This window comes from Papio anubis, chromosome 4 (genome assembly GCF_008728515.1).
Source record: "Papio anubis isolate 15944 chromosome 4, Panubis1.0, whole genome shotgun sequence".
Lineage (NCBI taxonomy): Eukaryota > Metazoa > Chordata > Mammalia > Primates > Cercopithecidae > Papio > Papio anubis.
The window spans coordinates 174814130-174832088 of record NC_044979.1 but is presented as its reverse complement, the minus strand read 5'-3'; the positions used below and the strand labels follow the sequence as shown (position 1 = coordinate 174832088).

The window sequence follows — 17959 nt, the reverse complement described above, 5'->3', positions numbered from 1 at the left end:
TAAAAAAAGATTTACGAATCTGGATTCTCAAGTCAAAAATCATCTTAATCTCGTCTAATTACTAATATTCATATCTTAACCTTTGGTGGCTTCAATTTTTTAACTTTTTAAAAGCTTTTTAATTTTTATTTTTTGAGACAGGGTCTCTCTCTGCCACCCAGGCTGGAGTGCAAAGGCACAATCTCGGTTCACTTCAACTACCACCTCCTGGGCTCAAGCTGTCCTCCCCAACTCAGCCTCCTGAGTGGGTGGGACTATAGGCATGCACCACCATGCTGGCTAATTTTTGTATTTTTTGTAGAGGTGGGGTTTTGGTATGTTTTCCAGGCTGGTCTCGAACTTCTGGACTCAAGTGATCCTCCCACCCTGGCTTCCCAGAGTGTTGGGATTACAAGTGTGAGCCACTGTTTCTGGCCCTAATTTTTTTTTTTTTTTGAGATGGAATCTTGCTCTGTCGCCCCGGCTGGAGCGCAGTGGCGCGATCTCAGCTCACTGCAAGCTCCGCCTCCTGGGTTCACGCCATTCTCCTGCCTCAGCCTCCCGAGTAGCTGGGACTACACCTGCCACCGCGCCTGGCTAATTTTTTGTATTTTTAGTAGAGACGGGGTTTTACAGTGTTAGCCAGGATGGTCTCGATCTCCTGACCTCGTGATCCACCCGCCTCGGCCTCCCAAAGTACTGGGATTACAAGCGTGAGCCACTGCGCCCGGCCTCCTGGCCCTAATTTTTTAATGATAAGGTGGTTTCATGCTGTAATTACAGCACTTTGGGAGGCCGGAGTGGGAGGACTGCTTGAGGCCAGGCGTTTGAGACCAGTGTAGGCAACATAGTGAGACCCTGTCTCTACAGTCAAAAAAATAAAAACAAAAAAGATGGTTTTGTGTTCGACTATGGGTTTCTTTACCCTGTTCTTGGTCAGACTTGCCCGCAAGTGAAAAAGAGGGGCCAGGAAGCTTTCTCCAGGTGGCAAAGAGGGGTTATTACCGCAATTAGGTGTTAAATGTCATTGCCAGAATAAGTGCAGTCCTTGCCTTAGGTACTCAGATTGCATTTGCCCATTGCATAAGTCTCAAGGCCACAAGGGGACTATCTCCCGGTGGGATGACCCAGTGACCTGAACCTCTCCCTTCTTCCCCAGCCTCCCACTTAGACTTTCTCTCCATGCTTCTGTCCTTTCCTCTGTAGTCTTCCTCTTGGGTCTGCTGGGATCTTTCCCTCCCTCACCACAGCTCCAAAGTCTCACCTTGGGGGCAAGCAAGGCCGGTTTTGTCTCTTCATCTTTGGGATCTGTGAGACTCTGAGGAAACTAGAGGATACTGAGCCAGTTTGAGAGAGAGGCTGGGGGAAGCCAGGGGTGAGTGCGGTGTTCTGCGGGGGCTCAGGGAGATGGAGGCCTGTGAAACAGGCTGCTGGCAGTGGGTTGAAGCAGGCTGGCCATGGAAGGCATGGGGCACCTGGGAAAAAAACAGACAGGATGCCCTGTTCCTGTAGCATGGGGACCCTCTCCTAAAGCAGCCTCCATCGCACCACCTGAAAGTGTTTCCTTCCACTCACTCTTCCGCTCCAGAGACTTTGACTATCCTGCTGCCTTTGAGGGGAGCCTTGAGCCAAGGAGGCCATATCTCCAGGTATGTGATGGGCCAACAAGTTTCTGCAGATTGTCTTCAGATCTTTTTTTGAGACAGAGTCTCGCTCTTTCACCCAGGCTGGAGGGCAGTGGTGCGATTTTGGCTCACTGCAACCTCTGCCTCCCAAGTTCAAGCGATTCTCCTGCCTCAGCCTCCTGAGTAGCTAGGATTACAGGTGCCCGCCACCACGTCCGGTTAATTTTTTTGTATTTTTAGTGGAGACGGGAGTTTCACCATGTGGTCAGGCTGGTCTCGAACTCCTGACCTCAAGTGATCTGCCTGCCCCAGTCTCTCAAAGTGCTGGGATTACAGGTGTGAGCCACCGCACCCAGCCTTGTCTTCAGATCTAACCACAGTGGCTGAAAGATGTGAGTAAATGTTGAAAGCATAACTATCTCTAATTTGAGGGACTGTCTAGTTGAGCAATTTTTCATTAAACCACCAAAAAATATTTATTGCACGCCTACCATATGTATGTCAGGACTCATTATAGCCCTGTAGATGTATCAGAGAGCAAAACACACAGATCTCTGCCTGCCTTCATAGAACGGCAGGAGATAGACAATAAACAAAATAGACGGGGACACGTTACAGTAGGTTAGAGAATCAACAGTGCTATGGAGGAAAAGAACACAGGAAGAGTAAAAGAGAAATGGGCTCAGAGTGAGGATACGTTTAAATTGTACTGAGGGTGGTTAGGGAAGGTCTCATTGAAAACATGACATTTGAGCCAAGACTTGAAGGAGGGGAGGGAGTCAACCATGCAGTTTTTCTAGGGAAGAGCATTCTTGCACAACAAACAGCAAATACAAATGCCCTGAGGCAGCCATGGGCCAGGCCTGCATTGGGGACGTCAGGCCGGAGCGAGGCTGGAGCAGCATGAGAAGGGGAGCAGTCAGGTGAGAGGTCAGACAAGCCAGAGAGAGGCTATCGTGTGGACTTGGGCTTTTCCTCTGGGTCTGATGGGAGGCTCTGGAGGATTTTGACAGAGCAAGGACAAGTCTGTTTTTAGTTGTTTTTTTTTTTGAGATGGAGTTTCACTCTTGTTGCTCAGGCTGGAGTACAATGGCTCAATCTCAGCTCACTGCAACCTCCGCCTCACGGGTTCAGGCGATTCTCCTGCCTTAGCCTCAGCCTGCCTGGGAGCTGTAGTCCCAGCTACTGGAGAGGCTGAGGCAGATAATTTCTTGAACCCGGGAGGCGGAGGCTGCAGTGAGCCGAGATCATGCCATTGCACTCCAGCCTGGGCAACAGAACAAGATCCTGTCCTCCATTCCCTTCCCCACCAAAAAAAGATACGACTCTAAGATTTTTGAAAAGAGGTTAACGGCTTGGATGTGGTAGTCACACCTATAATCCTAGCACTTTGGGAAGCTGACAAGGATTGCTTGAGCCCAGGAGTTCGAGACCAACCTGGGCAACATGGTAAAACCCTGTCTGTAGAAAAAAATGCAAAAACTAGCCAGTTGTGGTGGTGGGAGGCAGAGGTGGGAGGATCAATTGTGCCTGAAAGATCGAGGCTGCAGTGAGATGTGATTGCGCTACTGCACTCCAGCCTGGATGACACAGTGAGACCTGTTTCAACAAGAAAAAAGAGAGAAGCCCAACTCCTTAAGGCGCAGGGGAGGCAGTGGTATTAAAGCCCAGAGCGGGTCTCTATGTGCAAAGAGAGTTGTCCCACACAAACAGCAGCTACTATCAACCTGTGGCTTGGCAGGAAGAGAGCTGGGAAAATGGAAACTCCAACCTCGCTCTCCTCCTACCCTTCCATCTTCGGCTGAGGCCTCTTACTGGATGAATCCCACTGGAAACTCAATGGCAAGGGAGCCGTGGCTTTACCGCACAGTCATCTTTCCTGGGTGTGGAGCAGGGAGGGAGGAGAGTAGAATGTCCTCCACGGTGTTAAAAGCAAGCCAAGGAGTTTGGATTTGAGGTGACAGTGAATGGGAAAGATGTGAACAGAGAAGCACTATGTTAAGTTGTACTTAGGGATTTTAAAAGTAGTGACAGGATTATCTCCAAAGAAGATACAGAAGTGGCAAAGAAAATAAAAATAAATAAATGAAAAAAAAAACCCATAAAAGTAATGACAGGATTAATTAAGTGGGGAGTCAGGGAGAACTTTGAGGAGGATACTCTTTGATGATTAAGGGCCCGAACTAAGTGACAATGGAGAGAAAAAGAATCATTCTTATATAACAGGCTCATGCTGAGAGCTGGGCATTGTTCAGAGAGCTTCACAGGCATGTTCTCTGGAAATGCTCACGAACACATCTAGCTATCTCATGATCCTTAAATAATGCATGGAAATGGTTTAGGACAGAGTCCAGCATACAAACATAATGTTATTAGCTGTCATGCTCATTTTAAAGATTATTAAAGAAAACAAACAGAAAAATATCTGAGCCAAGAGGTTGCCCAACTCCGACATCCAAACACACATTCTGATCCCAGCTCCCATGTTCCCAAGGTCTTGTCCAACCACACTGTGTTTTCTTTAGTGCTGTGAGAAACGTTTCAAAGTAAGAACGAGTAAGACTTGGAGACAGACATGGGCCAGCGCCTGCGAGCTGGGAACAAATAGGACAGAAGCCAATGGCAAGGGAGAGGCCGAAGTTGGAGAGGGAAGAGATAAATGTGGAAACAATTTGCTGAGGAAGGCAGGGACAAGTAGCATTAAGGGGACAGCTGGTTGGGTTAGATTTAAAGGGAAGAAAAGGTCCTGTGGGAAAGATGACACCACTAGTAGGTGGAGGAAGGGCCTCAGGAATTAAATGCAATATAATATCTACTAGTGACTAAGGGCTTATCAAAAGATCAGATACCTTCTTCATTTTTACTTTGAAAGTCCTCAAAAAATTGATCAAAGTCTGGGTGTGGTGGCTCACGCCTGTAATCCCAGCACTTTGGGAGGCCAAGACAGGAGGGTCATTTGAGGCCAAGCAATGCAGTGAGACCCTGTCTTTAAAAAAAAAAAAATAAAATAAAATAAAAAATAAAATAAATAAATACAATCTATCAAAGTGTTAACTCTCCTCTTCCTAGGGAATTTATCTAACAGAAGTCCAGGAAGATCAAGGTGGGAGGATCACTTGAGGCCAGGAGTTTGAGACCAGCCTGGGCAACAGAGCAAGACCCTCATCTCTACAAAAAATTAAAAAAAAATTAGCCAGGCATGGTGGTGCACATCTGTAGTCTCAAGCACTTAGCAGGAGGATTGCTTGAGCTCAGGACTTTGAGGCTGCAGTGAGCTATGACTGCACCACTGCACTCCCGCCTGTGTGACAGAATGACATACTGTCTCTAAAGAGGAAAAAACTGAAAAAAAGCCCAGGAGCCAGGGAAGACTTTCAACACATATTTTGTTGAATGAATGAAGTGATCCAGGCTTTTGTGCGCATTTAATTTCACCTCTAGGTGCTGATCCAGTTTGTGGTATAGTGTTCTGGAGGTCCAACATCATCTACTTCCTGCCCCTCAGAGGTATGCTCATGTTGTGTGTGCATCAACATCAGGATAGCCTCCTGAATGAACCTAAATTCAGTTAACATAAATTTGCATTAAAACTAATATTAGGCTTTGTATTATGTATCTTAGTTGTTTTGCATGATCTCCATTGCCCACAGATTTCCTTATATCATTTTTTAGAGTCTTTTGAAATGCACTCTAATCTACTAATTCATTCCATTTTGACCACTCTCTTATGTGAATTGTTGGAATCAGACTAGTTTGGTCACCATTTTGTAGATATGCATTCACATTTAATGCTGTTGGGCTTCCTAAGTGGTGACTTGGAAGGCCTTACTAAATTTTATTTTCCTCTCATTCACAGACAGATTTAAAAAAAAAAAAAAGCTTTCCATGCTTAAGCAAATTCTTAAACTTTATTAGCCTTAGTTCCTCATTCTTTTTTGAGACAGGGTCTTGCTCTGTTGCCAGGCTGGAGTGCAGTGCTACCACCATAGCTCATGACAGCCTTGAACTCCTGGGCCCAAGTGATCTCCTGCCTCAGTCTCCCCAACAGCTCGAACTACAGGCACCCAACACCATGCATGGGGTAATTTTTTCATTTTTTGTGGAGAGAGGGTCTCACTATGTTCAAGACCAGCCTTGAACTCCCGGGCTCAAGCGATCCTCCTGCCTTGGTCTTCCAAAGTGCCGATAGTACAGATGAGAGCCACTACAACCGGCCTAGTTTCCTCATTCTTAAAATGGGAATAACACAATCTAAGACTTGCCTGTGGTAAATGAGATTACACATATACTTATGTGGGTTTTCAAATGTCAGCTCTCTGATGCACTAGCTGTGCAATCTTGTGTAAGTCTCCTACTTTTCAGGTCCCATTTTCCTCTTTCGTGAAACGTGGCCAAGGGAGAAAGGACTCTGCAGTGTTTGTGTTTCAGTCTAAGGTAATACTGTCGACTTGGGATTGCAGTCCAGCCGCCACTTACCAGCTATATGCTCTTGGGCCATACTCAAATCCCTCCACGTCTCAGCTTTCTCCTTGTGCAGTGAGCCTATCATCGACATCTGAGAGCTGTTTATCCAGTCAGGAGTTGCTTGCCACCGGCTAAGACATTGGTTCCCTTGAAAATGCAACCCTATAGCTTAATGTCACCTGCTGTTAAGATTTTCCAACATTTACTTACCATATAGCTTTCTTGTGGTGAAACTCAAGTTATTTCCATTTACCCAAAAGCAAACCTCAGTGTGTACGTAAGGAATGGCTTGGATTGAATTGTGTGAGGAATACACCGATTCTTGCCTTGTTTGGAGACCACTTCTGGCGGGTACCCACTAAGGAGTTGCTCCTGGACAGTGTATTTCCTTTTCTTCCTCCTGGTAGGCACATGTGAGTTGTATCTGAGTCTTTTGACATCTGGGAGTTGAATGGGGAAGATATTCTCCCTCTCATTTTTTTTTTTTAATTTTTTTTTTTGAGGCGGAGTCTCGCTCTGTCACCCCCAGGCTGGAGTGCAGTGGCGCGATCTCGGCTCACTGCAAGCTCCGCCTCCCGGGTTTACACCATTCTCCTGCCTCAGCCTCCCGAGTAGCTGGGACTACAGGCGCCGCCACTACGCCCGGCTATTTTTTTGTATTTTTAGTAGAGACGGGGTTTCACTGTGTTAGCCAGGATGGTCTCGATCTCCTGACCTCGTGATCCGCCCGTCTCGGCCTCCCAAAGTGCTGGGATTACAGGCTTGAGCCACCACGCCCGGCCTCTCCCTCTCATTAGAAATCTTTTTTCCTATTCAAAATCTAGAAAGAATATTTGTCATGAACGCGACAGTAAGTCGTAAAAGGACTCCCAGGGCGCTTGCAAAGGAAAACTCATGTCATCATTTTTTTTTTTTTTTTTTTGTGACAGCGTCTTGCTCTGCTGCCTAGGCTGGAGAACAGTGCTGTGGTCATGGGTCACTGCAGCCTCAATCTCCCAGGCTCTAGCCATTCTCTTGCCTCAGCCTCCTAAGTAGCTGGGGCTACAGGTACACACCTACCATACCTGGCTATTTTTTATTTTTTGTAGAGATGGGGTCTCACTATGTTGCTCAGGCTGGTCTCGAACTCCTGGGCTCAAGCAATCCTCTGGCCTTGGCCTCCCAAACCACTGGGATTACAGGTGTGAGCCACTGTGTCTGAGCTCGTGTCATCATTTCCGATCTCCTGTAATGGTTACTATGCTGCCAACCACCAGAACTATAATTTCAGACAATGACCCGAGCTTGGAATATAAATTCTTGTTAATATCTTTTGGGGGTTTTTATCTTATGCCCTTGTTACAAAATGAAATGCACAACTCCTTGGTCAATCATTGAAAGTTTAAATTCTCCCCTGATGTCTTTGTCATTTGGTAACACTGGTAATCTTGCAGCATCAGATCACATTGTACCATAGTTATCAATGCACTGTAACTTCGAATAATCAAGTTGTTGCAAGCAGTTACTCATGTTAACAATCTAGCTACCAGCTTGTATGCCCTACCTTATTTGTTGGCACAACCTCAGCAAGCCCCAAACGAGATTTTTGTGATTCTTTTTTATTTCATCCCAACTTCATCTTGCAGACTTAATGTCCTATATATTTCTGAACTTGTCTCTTCACTATCCTTATAACCAATGCCCTCATATATCTTTTCTATTTCAGGGGTCTGTTAAGTGCCTCTTGGTCTTAACTTTCTCAAATCCATCCTAAAATAGAAAATGATTCCTTCCTGGCTTAGAATCCTTCAACTGCTACCAATTTCAGCTTCTGACATCATGATCCCATCCTCTCCGAAGTCACCCCAAGTAGTCACACTAAACTTTGGATTCCTTAAACTAAAAATTATATTTATGTCTTGGCCCTCTGTTGTTTCTATGTCTGAAATCCCTTTACACACATTGTAGGCCTGGATAACCTGAACTTCCCTAACATTTCCCCCACGCAGAGGCAAGTTGATCCTCCTATCTCTGCCCTAAATCGTGTCATTATTTGCTTACATCTGTTTCCCCTAAGAGACGCTGAAGTCTTTGATGGCAAAGCTGTGGCTCATTTCCCACTCCTTTTTTTTTTTTTTTTTTTAAATCACCATCACTTGTTACTGCTTGCTGAGTTAACAGATGTAAGGAGTTAACTTATTGATTGCACTAGCTCAAACATGTTTAGATTGTTACCTCACAGATATATATTTGAGACAGAGTCTCGCTCTGTTGCCCGGGCTGGAGAGCAGTGGCACGATCTCAGCTCACTGCAGCCTCTGCCTCCGGGGTTCAAGGAATTCTGCGTCAGCCTCTCAAGCAGCTTGGACTATAGGCGCGCACCCCCGCAGGTGGCTAACATTTTGTATTTTTAGTAGAGACGGGGTTTCACCATGTTGGCCAGGATGGTCTTGATTTCCTGACCTCATGATCCGCCCGCCTTGGCCTCCCAAAGTGCTGGGATTACAGGCGTGAGCCACCACGCCTGGACAGCCTTACAGGTATCTGTATCTATTTATAAATACATATAAAAGCTTTTGGCCAGGAGCGTTGGCTCACGCCTGTAATCTCCAGCACTTCGGCAGGCCGAGGCGGGTGGATAACCTGAGGTCAGGAGTTCGAGACCAGCCTGGCCAACACGGTGAAACCCCCGTCTCTACTAAAAATATAAAAATTAGCCGGACGTGGTGGCACGTGTCTGCAATTCCAGCTACTCCGGAGGCTGAGGCTGCAGTGAGGTGAGATCACACCACTGCACTCCAGCCTGGGCGACAGAGCAAGACCCTGTCTCAAGAAAATAAATAAATAAATAAAAAAGCTTTTGCTATTTGGTGTAAATAAAAGCCAACTGTATACGGTGCTTACTATATGCCAGGAACACATTAATTCATTAAATCCTCACCACTTTAGGAGGCAGGCACAAATATTGTCTGTTTACTAGTGAGGAATTATCTACGGTTTACTGGTAAGGAAAACTGAGACCCACAGGTTGTGACTTGCTCAAGGTCAAGCTGGTGGAGCCAAGACAAGGTGCAGGCAGTGAGTCCTGCCCCAGAGTCTGACCTGAACCACATTTAACCTCTATGTGGTGTGTGGGTTATTGCTATGAGTAAGAATCAGAACGTTAACGCGCACTCCAGGAAGGCAGGGACACCATTTAGGGTCACCGCTGTACTTTAGGGGTCAGAGCAGGGCAGGCTGGATGCGCTGAGGAAACTCATACAGTTAGGTCAGAAGCCTGGCAAGACAAGGGAATTCTCTGGTCCTCGTCCACCTCTCCAACCTCACGTCTACTAGTCTTCCAAGAGGATTCTAACTACAAATGGCTCCCGAGTTTCCGGCTTCTCTTCTCAGGGAGGGTCTGCGGCCCGTTGCACCGCCTTCTCCCCGCAATCCCGTTTTCCTGTCCATGCCTGGACGGATCCGGCCGAGCCGTCAGCCGCAGCTGCGCGCTGCTCCCCCGACTCGCACCCCCTCGGCGAAGCGCTGCATTTTATGTAATTTTCTACCAGGCTGCTGGCTTCTGGGGGCTGCGGCTGGGTCTCGGCGGCCTTCAGCGCCGCAGACGCTCCGGCAACGCCGGTATCCGAGGCCCCCGCCCTAGGCTCGCGGGTCCGGGCGGCGTTACCCCGTGCGGGAGGCGCGGCGAGCCAATCCTCACTTTCAAAGCTTTCGCGTCCTGGAAGTCTATCGTGGGGGGCAAAACGCGCTGACCCCAGACGACCGGTTCGTGAAATCACCCTTCCGAGCGACCCGGAGCGGGCGACCCTACCGAACCGCGGCTCGGGTCCCTTGCGGTCCCGCGTAGAGGACCCAGGTCCCGCGGGGGGCGGCGGTGACTCGCCCCCTCCGGCGGCCGCGCTTCCGCCCCCGGCACCCGCACGCTGCTGGACCGCCCGGCGTCGCGCTGCCGCCTCACAAAGCCTGGGCGGCCGCCTCATCGCGCGCAGGGATCCGGGCCACGCGCCCTCCCCTCCCCCACTCGCCGCCGCTACCCTGGGCGCCCAGGTCTTTGCCGCCGCGTCACTTTCTCCTCATCGAGTCCCCGGAGACAGACAGCGGAGCGAGGCTCACCTTCCCGGGCGGGACGCAAGCTCCAGTCCTCCCTTGGCGCCGAGGCCCCCGCCCCCCACGGGGGGACTACTTTCCGTCTCCTGTGAGGCACTACTTCCTCCCCCGCGGAGGCGTCGGACCAGGCGGCGCGCACGGCATGGCGGCGGCAGCAGCGGCGGCGGCGGCGGCGCGCGCCTGAGGAGAGGGGACGCCAGCCCGGTCAGGCCTCGGCGCGGCCTACACGCTCCGCTCGCTCGCTCGCTCCCGCCTCCCGCCCCGTGTCCGGCCATGGCGGAGCCCTCGTCCGCCCGACGCCCGGTGCCTCTTATCGAGTCGGGTAAGACGCGAGGCCGTGTCACCCCCGTCCTGGCGCTCCCAGCTGCTTCGGCTTCCCCGGCTCCGGCCCCGACCCCGTCCCGGTCCCGGGCCCCGTCCCCTCCCTGCCCGGGCTTGACCCAACTCCCTGTCTTCCCGCAGAGCTGTACTTCCTCATCGCCCGGTACCTATCGGCGGGCCCGTGTCGGAGAGCGGCCCAGGTGAGTGCGGGCCCGCGGGCGGCTGCGGACTTGGCGTCCCCGGTGTCCCCTCCGCCGCCGGGGGTCGCGGGTGGAGGGCGAGGGTGAAGCGGGCGCGCCCCGGGCCCGGCCCCACCCCTGACCGCGCGTCTCTCGGCCGCAGGTGCTGGTGCAGGAGCTGGAGCAGTACCAGGTCTGTGCCCGCCCGTCCCCGCGCGCCCGTCCCCGCGCTCCCTCGCGTCCCTCCTCCCGACCTTGCCCTGAGGGATGCTCGCCCGCGCCCCCCGCCCGCCCCGCGCCCCCCGCCCCCCGCCCCCCGCCCCGCGCCGGAGCGGTGGTCACTCGTGTGCGTTTCGTGTCTTTCCAGTTGTTGCCGAAGAGGTTGGACTGGGAGGGCAACGAGCACAACAGGAGCTACGAGGAGTTGGTGAGCATTGGGCACGTTTGCTCCCCGGGTTCTCCGTGCACCGCCCCCCGCCCCTGCCCCTTCCCCTCGCGGGGACCCCGGCCCGTGGGGTGCAAAGTGTGAGCCGCACTGGAGGGCGGCCCCAGGACAGCTGCCTTCCCCGCTGAATATTCTGTTTTGTTTTTGAGGCGGCCAGGTTTGTTTTGGCAGGAAACAGTCATGGGGGGCGGCGCGGGGCGGAGCGGTGGGGGCGACTCGCGGAGGTCCTGCGGCAGGGGTGGGGCTCCAGGTGCGGCCGCCTCTGCGGGGTGTGGCGTGCGCAGCCAGCCATTCAACGGGGCGGTTTCATCCGCTCCCCCCCCCTCCACCGCGCTTGTAACTCGCGCTCTGATTGGCCTCTCATGTCTTGCCCCGCCCGGGTCTGTCCCCCACTTGTTCCTTAGGAATAGAATCATTGGTCTCTGAAGGTGGAGAAATGTTCTTGTGTTGAGCTTATTTTTTGTTTTGTCCGCAGCAGCGTCATAAAAATCTTGCAGCTGTGTGAATATGCTACTGTAATACTTGTGCTCTTTTCTCCTGTACAATATTTGTTGAACGCCGTAGAAAGTTGACTGATGAGTTTCACACTGATTTTGCTGTAGATAATAAAGCGCTTTAAATAGACACTTTTTTTTTTGAGCTCGGTTAATCGTGCATTACAGTCTCATTTCTTTTGTGAACCTGGTTAATATCCCTATATAACTTGCTTTTATCTGTAGTTAACAGCAATTGCAGGGATTCGTTTGTTTTTACTGGAGACATTTTTCAGGAATGTATTTTTGCCATTTCATTATTAGGACAAAGGAAATTCGTTGATTGCAAGGCCATGTTCAGCATCTTGTATAAGGAAAACAATTGAGAGGGAAAAGAGCTTCTGAGTGATCTTTTACCACAGTTTGAAGACCTGTAACCCTTAAGCGGTAGAGTATGGTAGCAAGTGAAAAGAAGAAAAAACAGTTTTAGAAGATTACCGGTTTTGAATTAGAGACAACAGAAGAAACCAGAGGATATGTTATTTTCGTGAGCAGTTAAAACTTGAAGCCTGGTGCAAGTAGCAAGTAATTTTAATATTTGCCTTCTTAGATTTTGAAGTAAATACTTAAAAGTGGATGTTTTCAAGAGAATGAGTTATAGAAATTCTGATGATGGCAATTTGTTTTCTTGAATTTGACATTTTGAGGTAGTTTTTTTGTAAACGTTGAGGAAACATTTAAAGGACGCCCTCTTTTAGTTTTCTCCACGGATAATATAGCCTTATCGGTGAAGCGGAAAAGCATTGTTGGTTATGATGCTGTAGTCGTGCTACCTGAGAGAAAATAACTTGAAAGAAATGTAGTGCTGTAACTACTGGAAAAGTTACTTTTAAAATACATTTATAGGGGCTGGGTGCAGTGGCTCATAGCTGCAATCCCAGCACATTAGGAGGCCGAGGTGGGAGGAGCACTTGAGGCCAGGAGTTCCAGACCAACTCTGCCTCCACAAAAAATAAGTAACAGAAAAATTAGGCGGATGTGGTGGTGCGTGCCTGTGAGTCCCAGCTATTTCGGAGGCTGAGGCGGAAGGATCACTTGACTCTGCGAGTTTGAGGCTGCATTGAACTATCCTCCTGCCACTGCACTCCAGCCTGGGAGATGGAGCAAGGCCTAGTTTCTTAAAAAAACCAAAACAAAAAACCAAAAAAATTTATATAAGATTTTTGGCTTTCGTTGCTAGAATTGCTTAAAACCCTACTTACTGTTGTTTAAAGTCATTTAAATTCTGTGATAATACGGCTGTGACATATGGCATCTCTTATTGCCTCCCTGATTTGGTCTGTCTGGTGGGTATCCTTTCTTTTTACCTTCCTCTCTGCCCTCCAGTCCCCCAGGACTAAATGATGATGAGCCTCTTGTGTAGAGAATTATTCTTTTGTTAATGGTATATATACACCTTTTAAACTTTCAAAGTCTTTTAGAAATATCTTATTAAGAAGTATTCCAGGCCAGCTGTGGTGCTTGCACCTGTAATTCCAGCACTTTGGTGGGACGCTTGAGGCCAGGAGTTCCAGACCTTCCTGAAGTGAGGTCAAGGATGCAGTGAGCTCTGTTCAAGCCACTGTGCTCCAGCCTAGGTGAGCGAGACCCTGTCTGAAAACAAAAGCAACAACAAAGTTATTTCAAATGTACACATATGAGAATAATATAATGCACCTCTCTATACCAGCAACAAATTTGAATTATTATTTTTTTTGAGACAGTCTGGTTTGAGGAGCAACCTTGGCTCACTGCAACCTCTGCCTTCTGGGTTCAAGTGATCCTTTTGCCTCAGCCTCCTGAGTAGCTGGGATTGCAGGCACCTGGCTAATTTTTGTATTTTTAGTAGAGAAGGGGTTTCACCATGTTGCCAGGCTGGTCTTGAACTCCTGACTTCAGGTGGTCTGCTCGCCTCTGCGTCCCAAAGTGCTGGGATTACAGGCGTGAGCCGCTGCACCTGGCCAACAAATTTGGATTTTGAACATAACTAACTTGCTATATTTACTTTGGTTTCTGTTTGAGATATACATATGTTTTAATAAACTATCAATGGAAATCTTCAAACAAAAGCAATAGAATAATGACCCACCCATTAGGTGCCTGTTTTCCAACTTCAGTGATTATGAGAGAATGTTGCATATTGCCTGCTCCCTTGTTTTTAAGCAAATTCCAGAAAGTCGTTCATTTCATTGGTTAATGTGTTGAAATGTTTTAAGGCAAATTCCAGACACTACATTTTATCTCTAAATTTGTTGGAGTTCTTCTCTAAAAAATAAGGACTCCTTATTATATCATCAAGTGCCAATATGACAGAGTCCATATCCAGATTTTCTTTTTGTTCCCTAGGTGTCTTTTTAGAATTAGTTTTATTTAGTCTTCAGACAAGGTCCATACATGCACTGATTGATTTCTCTCCCCGCCGCACACTGGGTCTCACTCTGTTACCCGGGCTGGGGTGCAGTGGTATGATCACAGCTCACTGAAACCTCCATTTCCCAGGCTCCAGCAATCTTCCCACCTCAGCCCTCCGCCTCCTGAGTAGCTGGGACCACAGGCATGTGCCACCACACCTGGCTAAGTTTTTTTTTTTTTTTTTTCCTAGAGAAGAAGACTCACTATGTTGTCCAGGCTGGTCTCAAATGCTCCTGCCAAAGTTGGAATTACAGGTGTGAGCCACCACACCTGCCCTGATTTTTGTTTTGTTTTTTTGAGATGGAGTCTCACTCTATAGGCAGGCTGGAGTGCAGTGGCACGATCTCGGCTCACTGCAACCTCCGCCTCCCGGGTTCAAACGATTCTCCTGCCTCAGCCTCCCAAGTAGCTGGGACTATAGGTACGCACCACCACGCCCAGCTAAGTTTTGTATTTTTAGTAGAGACGGGGTTTCACCATGTGGGCCAGGATGGTCTCCATCTCTTGACCTTGTGACTTGCCCGCCTCAGCCTCCCAAAGTGCTGGAATTATAGGCGTGATTCACCGCACCCGGCCCCTGCCCTGATTATCTTCAATCTCTTCTTATCTTGAATAGTCTTGTTTCTGTGTCATTGATTTACTGGAGACCGAATCATTTATCCTGTAGAATGTTTTACATTCTGTATTTTCTGTATTTGTCTCATTGTTCCTCATGATGTTAACTTGTTCCTTTTTCTCAGTGGTTTTCATCTTCGAATTAGAATCATCTGGGGAGGTTTATAAAATCTGGTTGTCCATAGTATGCCCCAAACCAGTTAAATCAGAATTTTTGCGGTGGGACTGGACATCAGTATTTTAAAAAGCTTTTTAGGTGATTCTAGTATTAGTGTTTATAAAGCCACAATTTATCTTAAACTTGTGACCATGCTGTTATTCCAACCTGTATTTAGGGGCAAGAGTATTTTTGGTACTTTTGCTTCTTTTTTTTTTTTTTTTTTTTTGAGACAGGGTGTCACTCTGTCACCCATGCTGGAGTGCAGTGGTATGATCTTGGCTCACTGCAACCTCTACCTCCCAGGTTCATGCAGTTCTCCTGCCTCAGCCTCTTGAGTAGCTGGGATTACAGACATGTACCTCTATGCCTGGCTACTTTTTGTATTTTTAGTAGAAACGGGGTTTCACCATGTTGGCCCAGCTAGTCTTGAACTCCTGACCTTCAGTGATCACCTGCCTTGGCCTCCCAAAGTGCTGGGATTACAGGCATGAGTCACCTTGCCAGGCCTACTTTTGCTTTATATAAGAATTGAAGCCATGTGGGGTGACTAAGGCTATACAGAGATTGGAGAGTCTGAGGTGGGAGGATCACTTGGTGCCAGGGGTTTGAGAGCAGCCTGGGCAACATAAGCAATATCACATCTGTGGAAAAAAATTTTACAAAACCTTGGTTTACAGGTGTGAGCCTCCTTGTCCAGCTCCCAAGTTTCTAGTCTCTACCTGCACTGCTGTATTGCTAGACTGTATCTCATCAGTCACACTGCCATCATCAAGTGTCCCCAGGTTACAAATTAAATACCTATAGAATGATAGATCTCTATAGTCAATCACAATACAGAATCCGTAGAGGAAAGAAATTAGCTACCCTCAGGATGAAGGGTCTTTAGAGTTCCACTGTGAAAACTAAATAATAATGGGATTAGGCAGGAGAATCACTTGAACCCAGGAGGTGGAGGTTGCAGCGAGCCAAGATTGTGCCACTGCACTCCAGCCTAGTGACAGAATGAGACTCCGTCTCAAAAAAAAAAAAAAATTTTTAAAGGTAACTAGTCTCAATTTTTTTTTTTTTTTTTTTTTGTGAGTTCTGGTCTCTTCTTGCCCAGGCTGGACTGCAGTGGCACGGTAATGAATGGCTCACTGCAACCTCAAACTCGTGGGGCACAGGTGATCCTCCTGCCTCAGTGTCCCAAGTAGCTGGGACTACAGGAGTGCATAGCCACACCCAGATAAGGTTTTTTTTTTTTCTTTTCTAGACAGAGTCTTGTGCTGTCGCCCAGGCTGGAGTGAGGTGGTGCCACCGGGCTCACTGCAACCCCTGCCTCCTGGGGCAGTTCTCCTGTCTCAGCCTCCCGAGTAGCTGGGCCTACAGGTGCATGGGATTATGCCCAGCTAATTTTTGTATTTAAAAAAATTTTTTATTTTTTTAGATGGAGTCTCGCTCTGTTGCCAGGCTGGAGTGCAATGGCACAATCTTGGCCCACTGCAACCTCCGCCTCCTGGGTTCAAGCGATTCTCCTACCTCAGCCTCCTGAGTAGCTGGGACTACAGGCGCATGCCACCATGCCCAGCTAATTTTTGTATTTTTAGTAGATACGGGGTTTCACCATGTTGGCCAGTGTGGTCTTGATCTCTTGACCTTGTGATCCACCCACCTCAGCCTCCCAAAGTCCTGGGATGACAGACGTGAGCCACCGCACCAGGCCTAATTTTTGTATTTTTAGAGAGATGGGGTTTGACCATATTGGTCAGGCTGGTGTCTCAAAATCCTGACCTCAGGTGATCTACCCACCTTGGCCTCCCAAAGTGCTGGGATTACAGGTGTGAACTACTGTGCCTGGCTGACTGTGCTACCTTAAAAGACAGTAGTTACTAGTTTCCATAGGCTCACCCAACAACAAGTTATTTGTATCTAAGGGATAAAAGTTGAGTGATTTGTGTATTTTTGGATCATGTGTCTCCTTACGAATTTTTGCTAGCTTACTGTATTGATTCCTGAGAAAGATTTGTTAAAATCTCCAACTACAGCAGGATGTGGTGGCTCACGCCTTTAATCCCAGCACTTTGGGAGGCCAAGGCGGGCAGATCACTTGAGGTCAGGAGTTCAAGACCAGCCTGACCAACCTGGTGAGACCCCGTCTCTACTAAAAATACAAAAATTAACCAGGCATGGTGGTCCATGTTTGTAGTCCCAGCTACTTGGGAGGCTGAGGCAGAAGAATTGCTTGAACCTGGGAGGCGGAGGTTACAGCGGGCGGAGATTGTGCCACTGCACTCCAGCCTGGGTGACAGAGCAAGATAGCTCAAAACAAAAAAACAAAAACAAGAGCTCCAAATGTGATTCTGGATTTATCGCTCTTTTTGTGCTTTTTGAAACTGTTATTAGGTACATTCAAATTTAGGATTTTTGTTTTCCTATTGAATTGAACTTAAATATTAAAAAATACTTTATTCATCATAATCTTCTTGCCTTCCTATCTACTTTGCCTTACATTAAGATGGCCACGCCTACTTTCTTTTGGTTAGTGATGGCACAGCGTATCTTTTTCTGTCCTTTTCCTTTCAACCTTTCTGTGTTCACATATTTAAAGTTTGTCTCCTCTAAACAGCTTGTAGTTTTATGTGCCTTCTTTCAGTGATGTTTTGGTCATTTGTATTTTTGTTTTGTTTTGTTTTCCAGACAAGTTCTCACTTTGTTGCCCAGGGTGGAGTGCAGTGGCATGATCATGGCACACTGTAGCTCTGACCTCCTGGGTTCAGCCTCCTGAGTAGCTGAGACTATAGATGTGTGCCATCATGGCCGGCTAATTAAAAAAAATTTTTTTTTGTAGAGCCAGTGTCTCACTATGTGGCCTAGGCTTATCTTGAACTCTTGGACTCAGGCAATCCTCCCGCCTTGGCCTCCCAAAGTGCAGGGATTATAGGTGTGAGCCACTGTGCCTTGCTTATTTGTATTTAACGTAATTACTTAAACGTAATTGGGTTTCAGTCTACCTGTTCTTTATCTCATTTCTTCTTTATTCCTTCTCTCACTTTTTTTTTGATTAATCAAGTATTATTTTAAGATGACAGCAAGATTTCGAAAACGTAAAAAGTATTCTACTTACGCTTTTTTTTTTTTTTTTGAGACAGGGTCTCACTCTGTCACCCAGACTGAAGTACAGT

General features: G+C 47.9%; 1 protein-coding gene and 1 pseudogene across 2 annotated transcripts in view; both read left to right on the top strand.

Annotated features, from left to right (window-relative positions):
• Window positions 1-8953: 8953 nt before the first annotated feature.
• Window positions 8954-9925, top strand: LOC100999282 (annotated as a pseudogene). Its single transcript, XR_001900444.2, has one exon. The product of XR_001900444.2 is annotated as a putative uncharacterized protein encoded by BRWD1-AS2 (transcript).
• Window positions 9926-10427: 502 nt separating this feature from the next.
• The window catches only part of BRWD1 (bromodomain and WD repeat domain containing 1), a 134498-nt gene continuing 126966 nt past the window's right edge, over window positions 10428-17959 (top strand). The window contains 4 exon segments of the mRNA NM_001169085.1: window positions 10428-10476; window positions 10617-10675; window positions 10818-10847; window positions 11022-11081. Of these exon segments, the coding sequence (NP_001162556.1) occupies window positions 10428-10476; window positions 10617-10675; window positions 10818-10847; window positions 11022-11081 (198 nt within the window).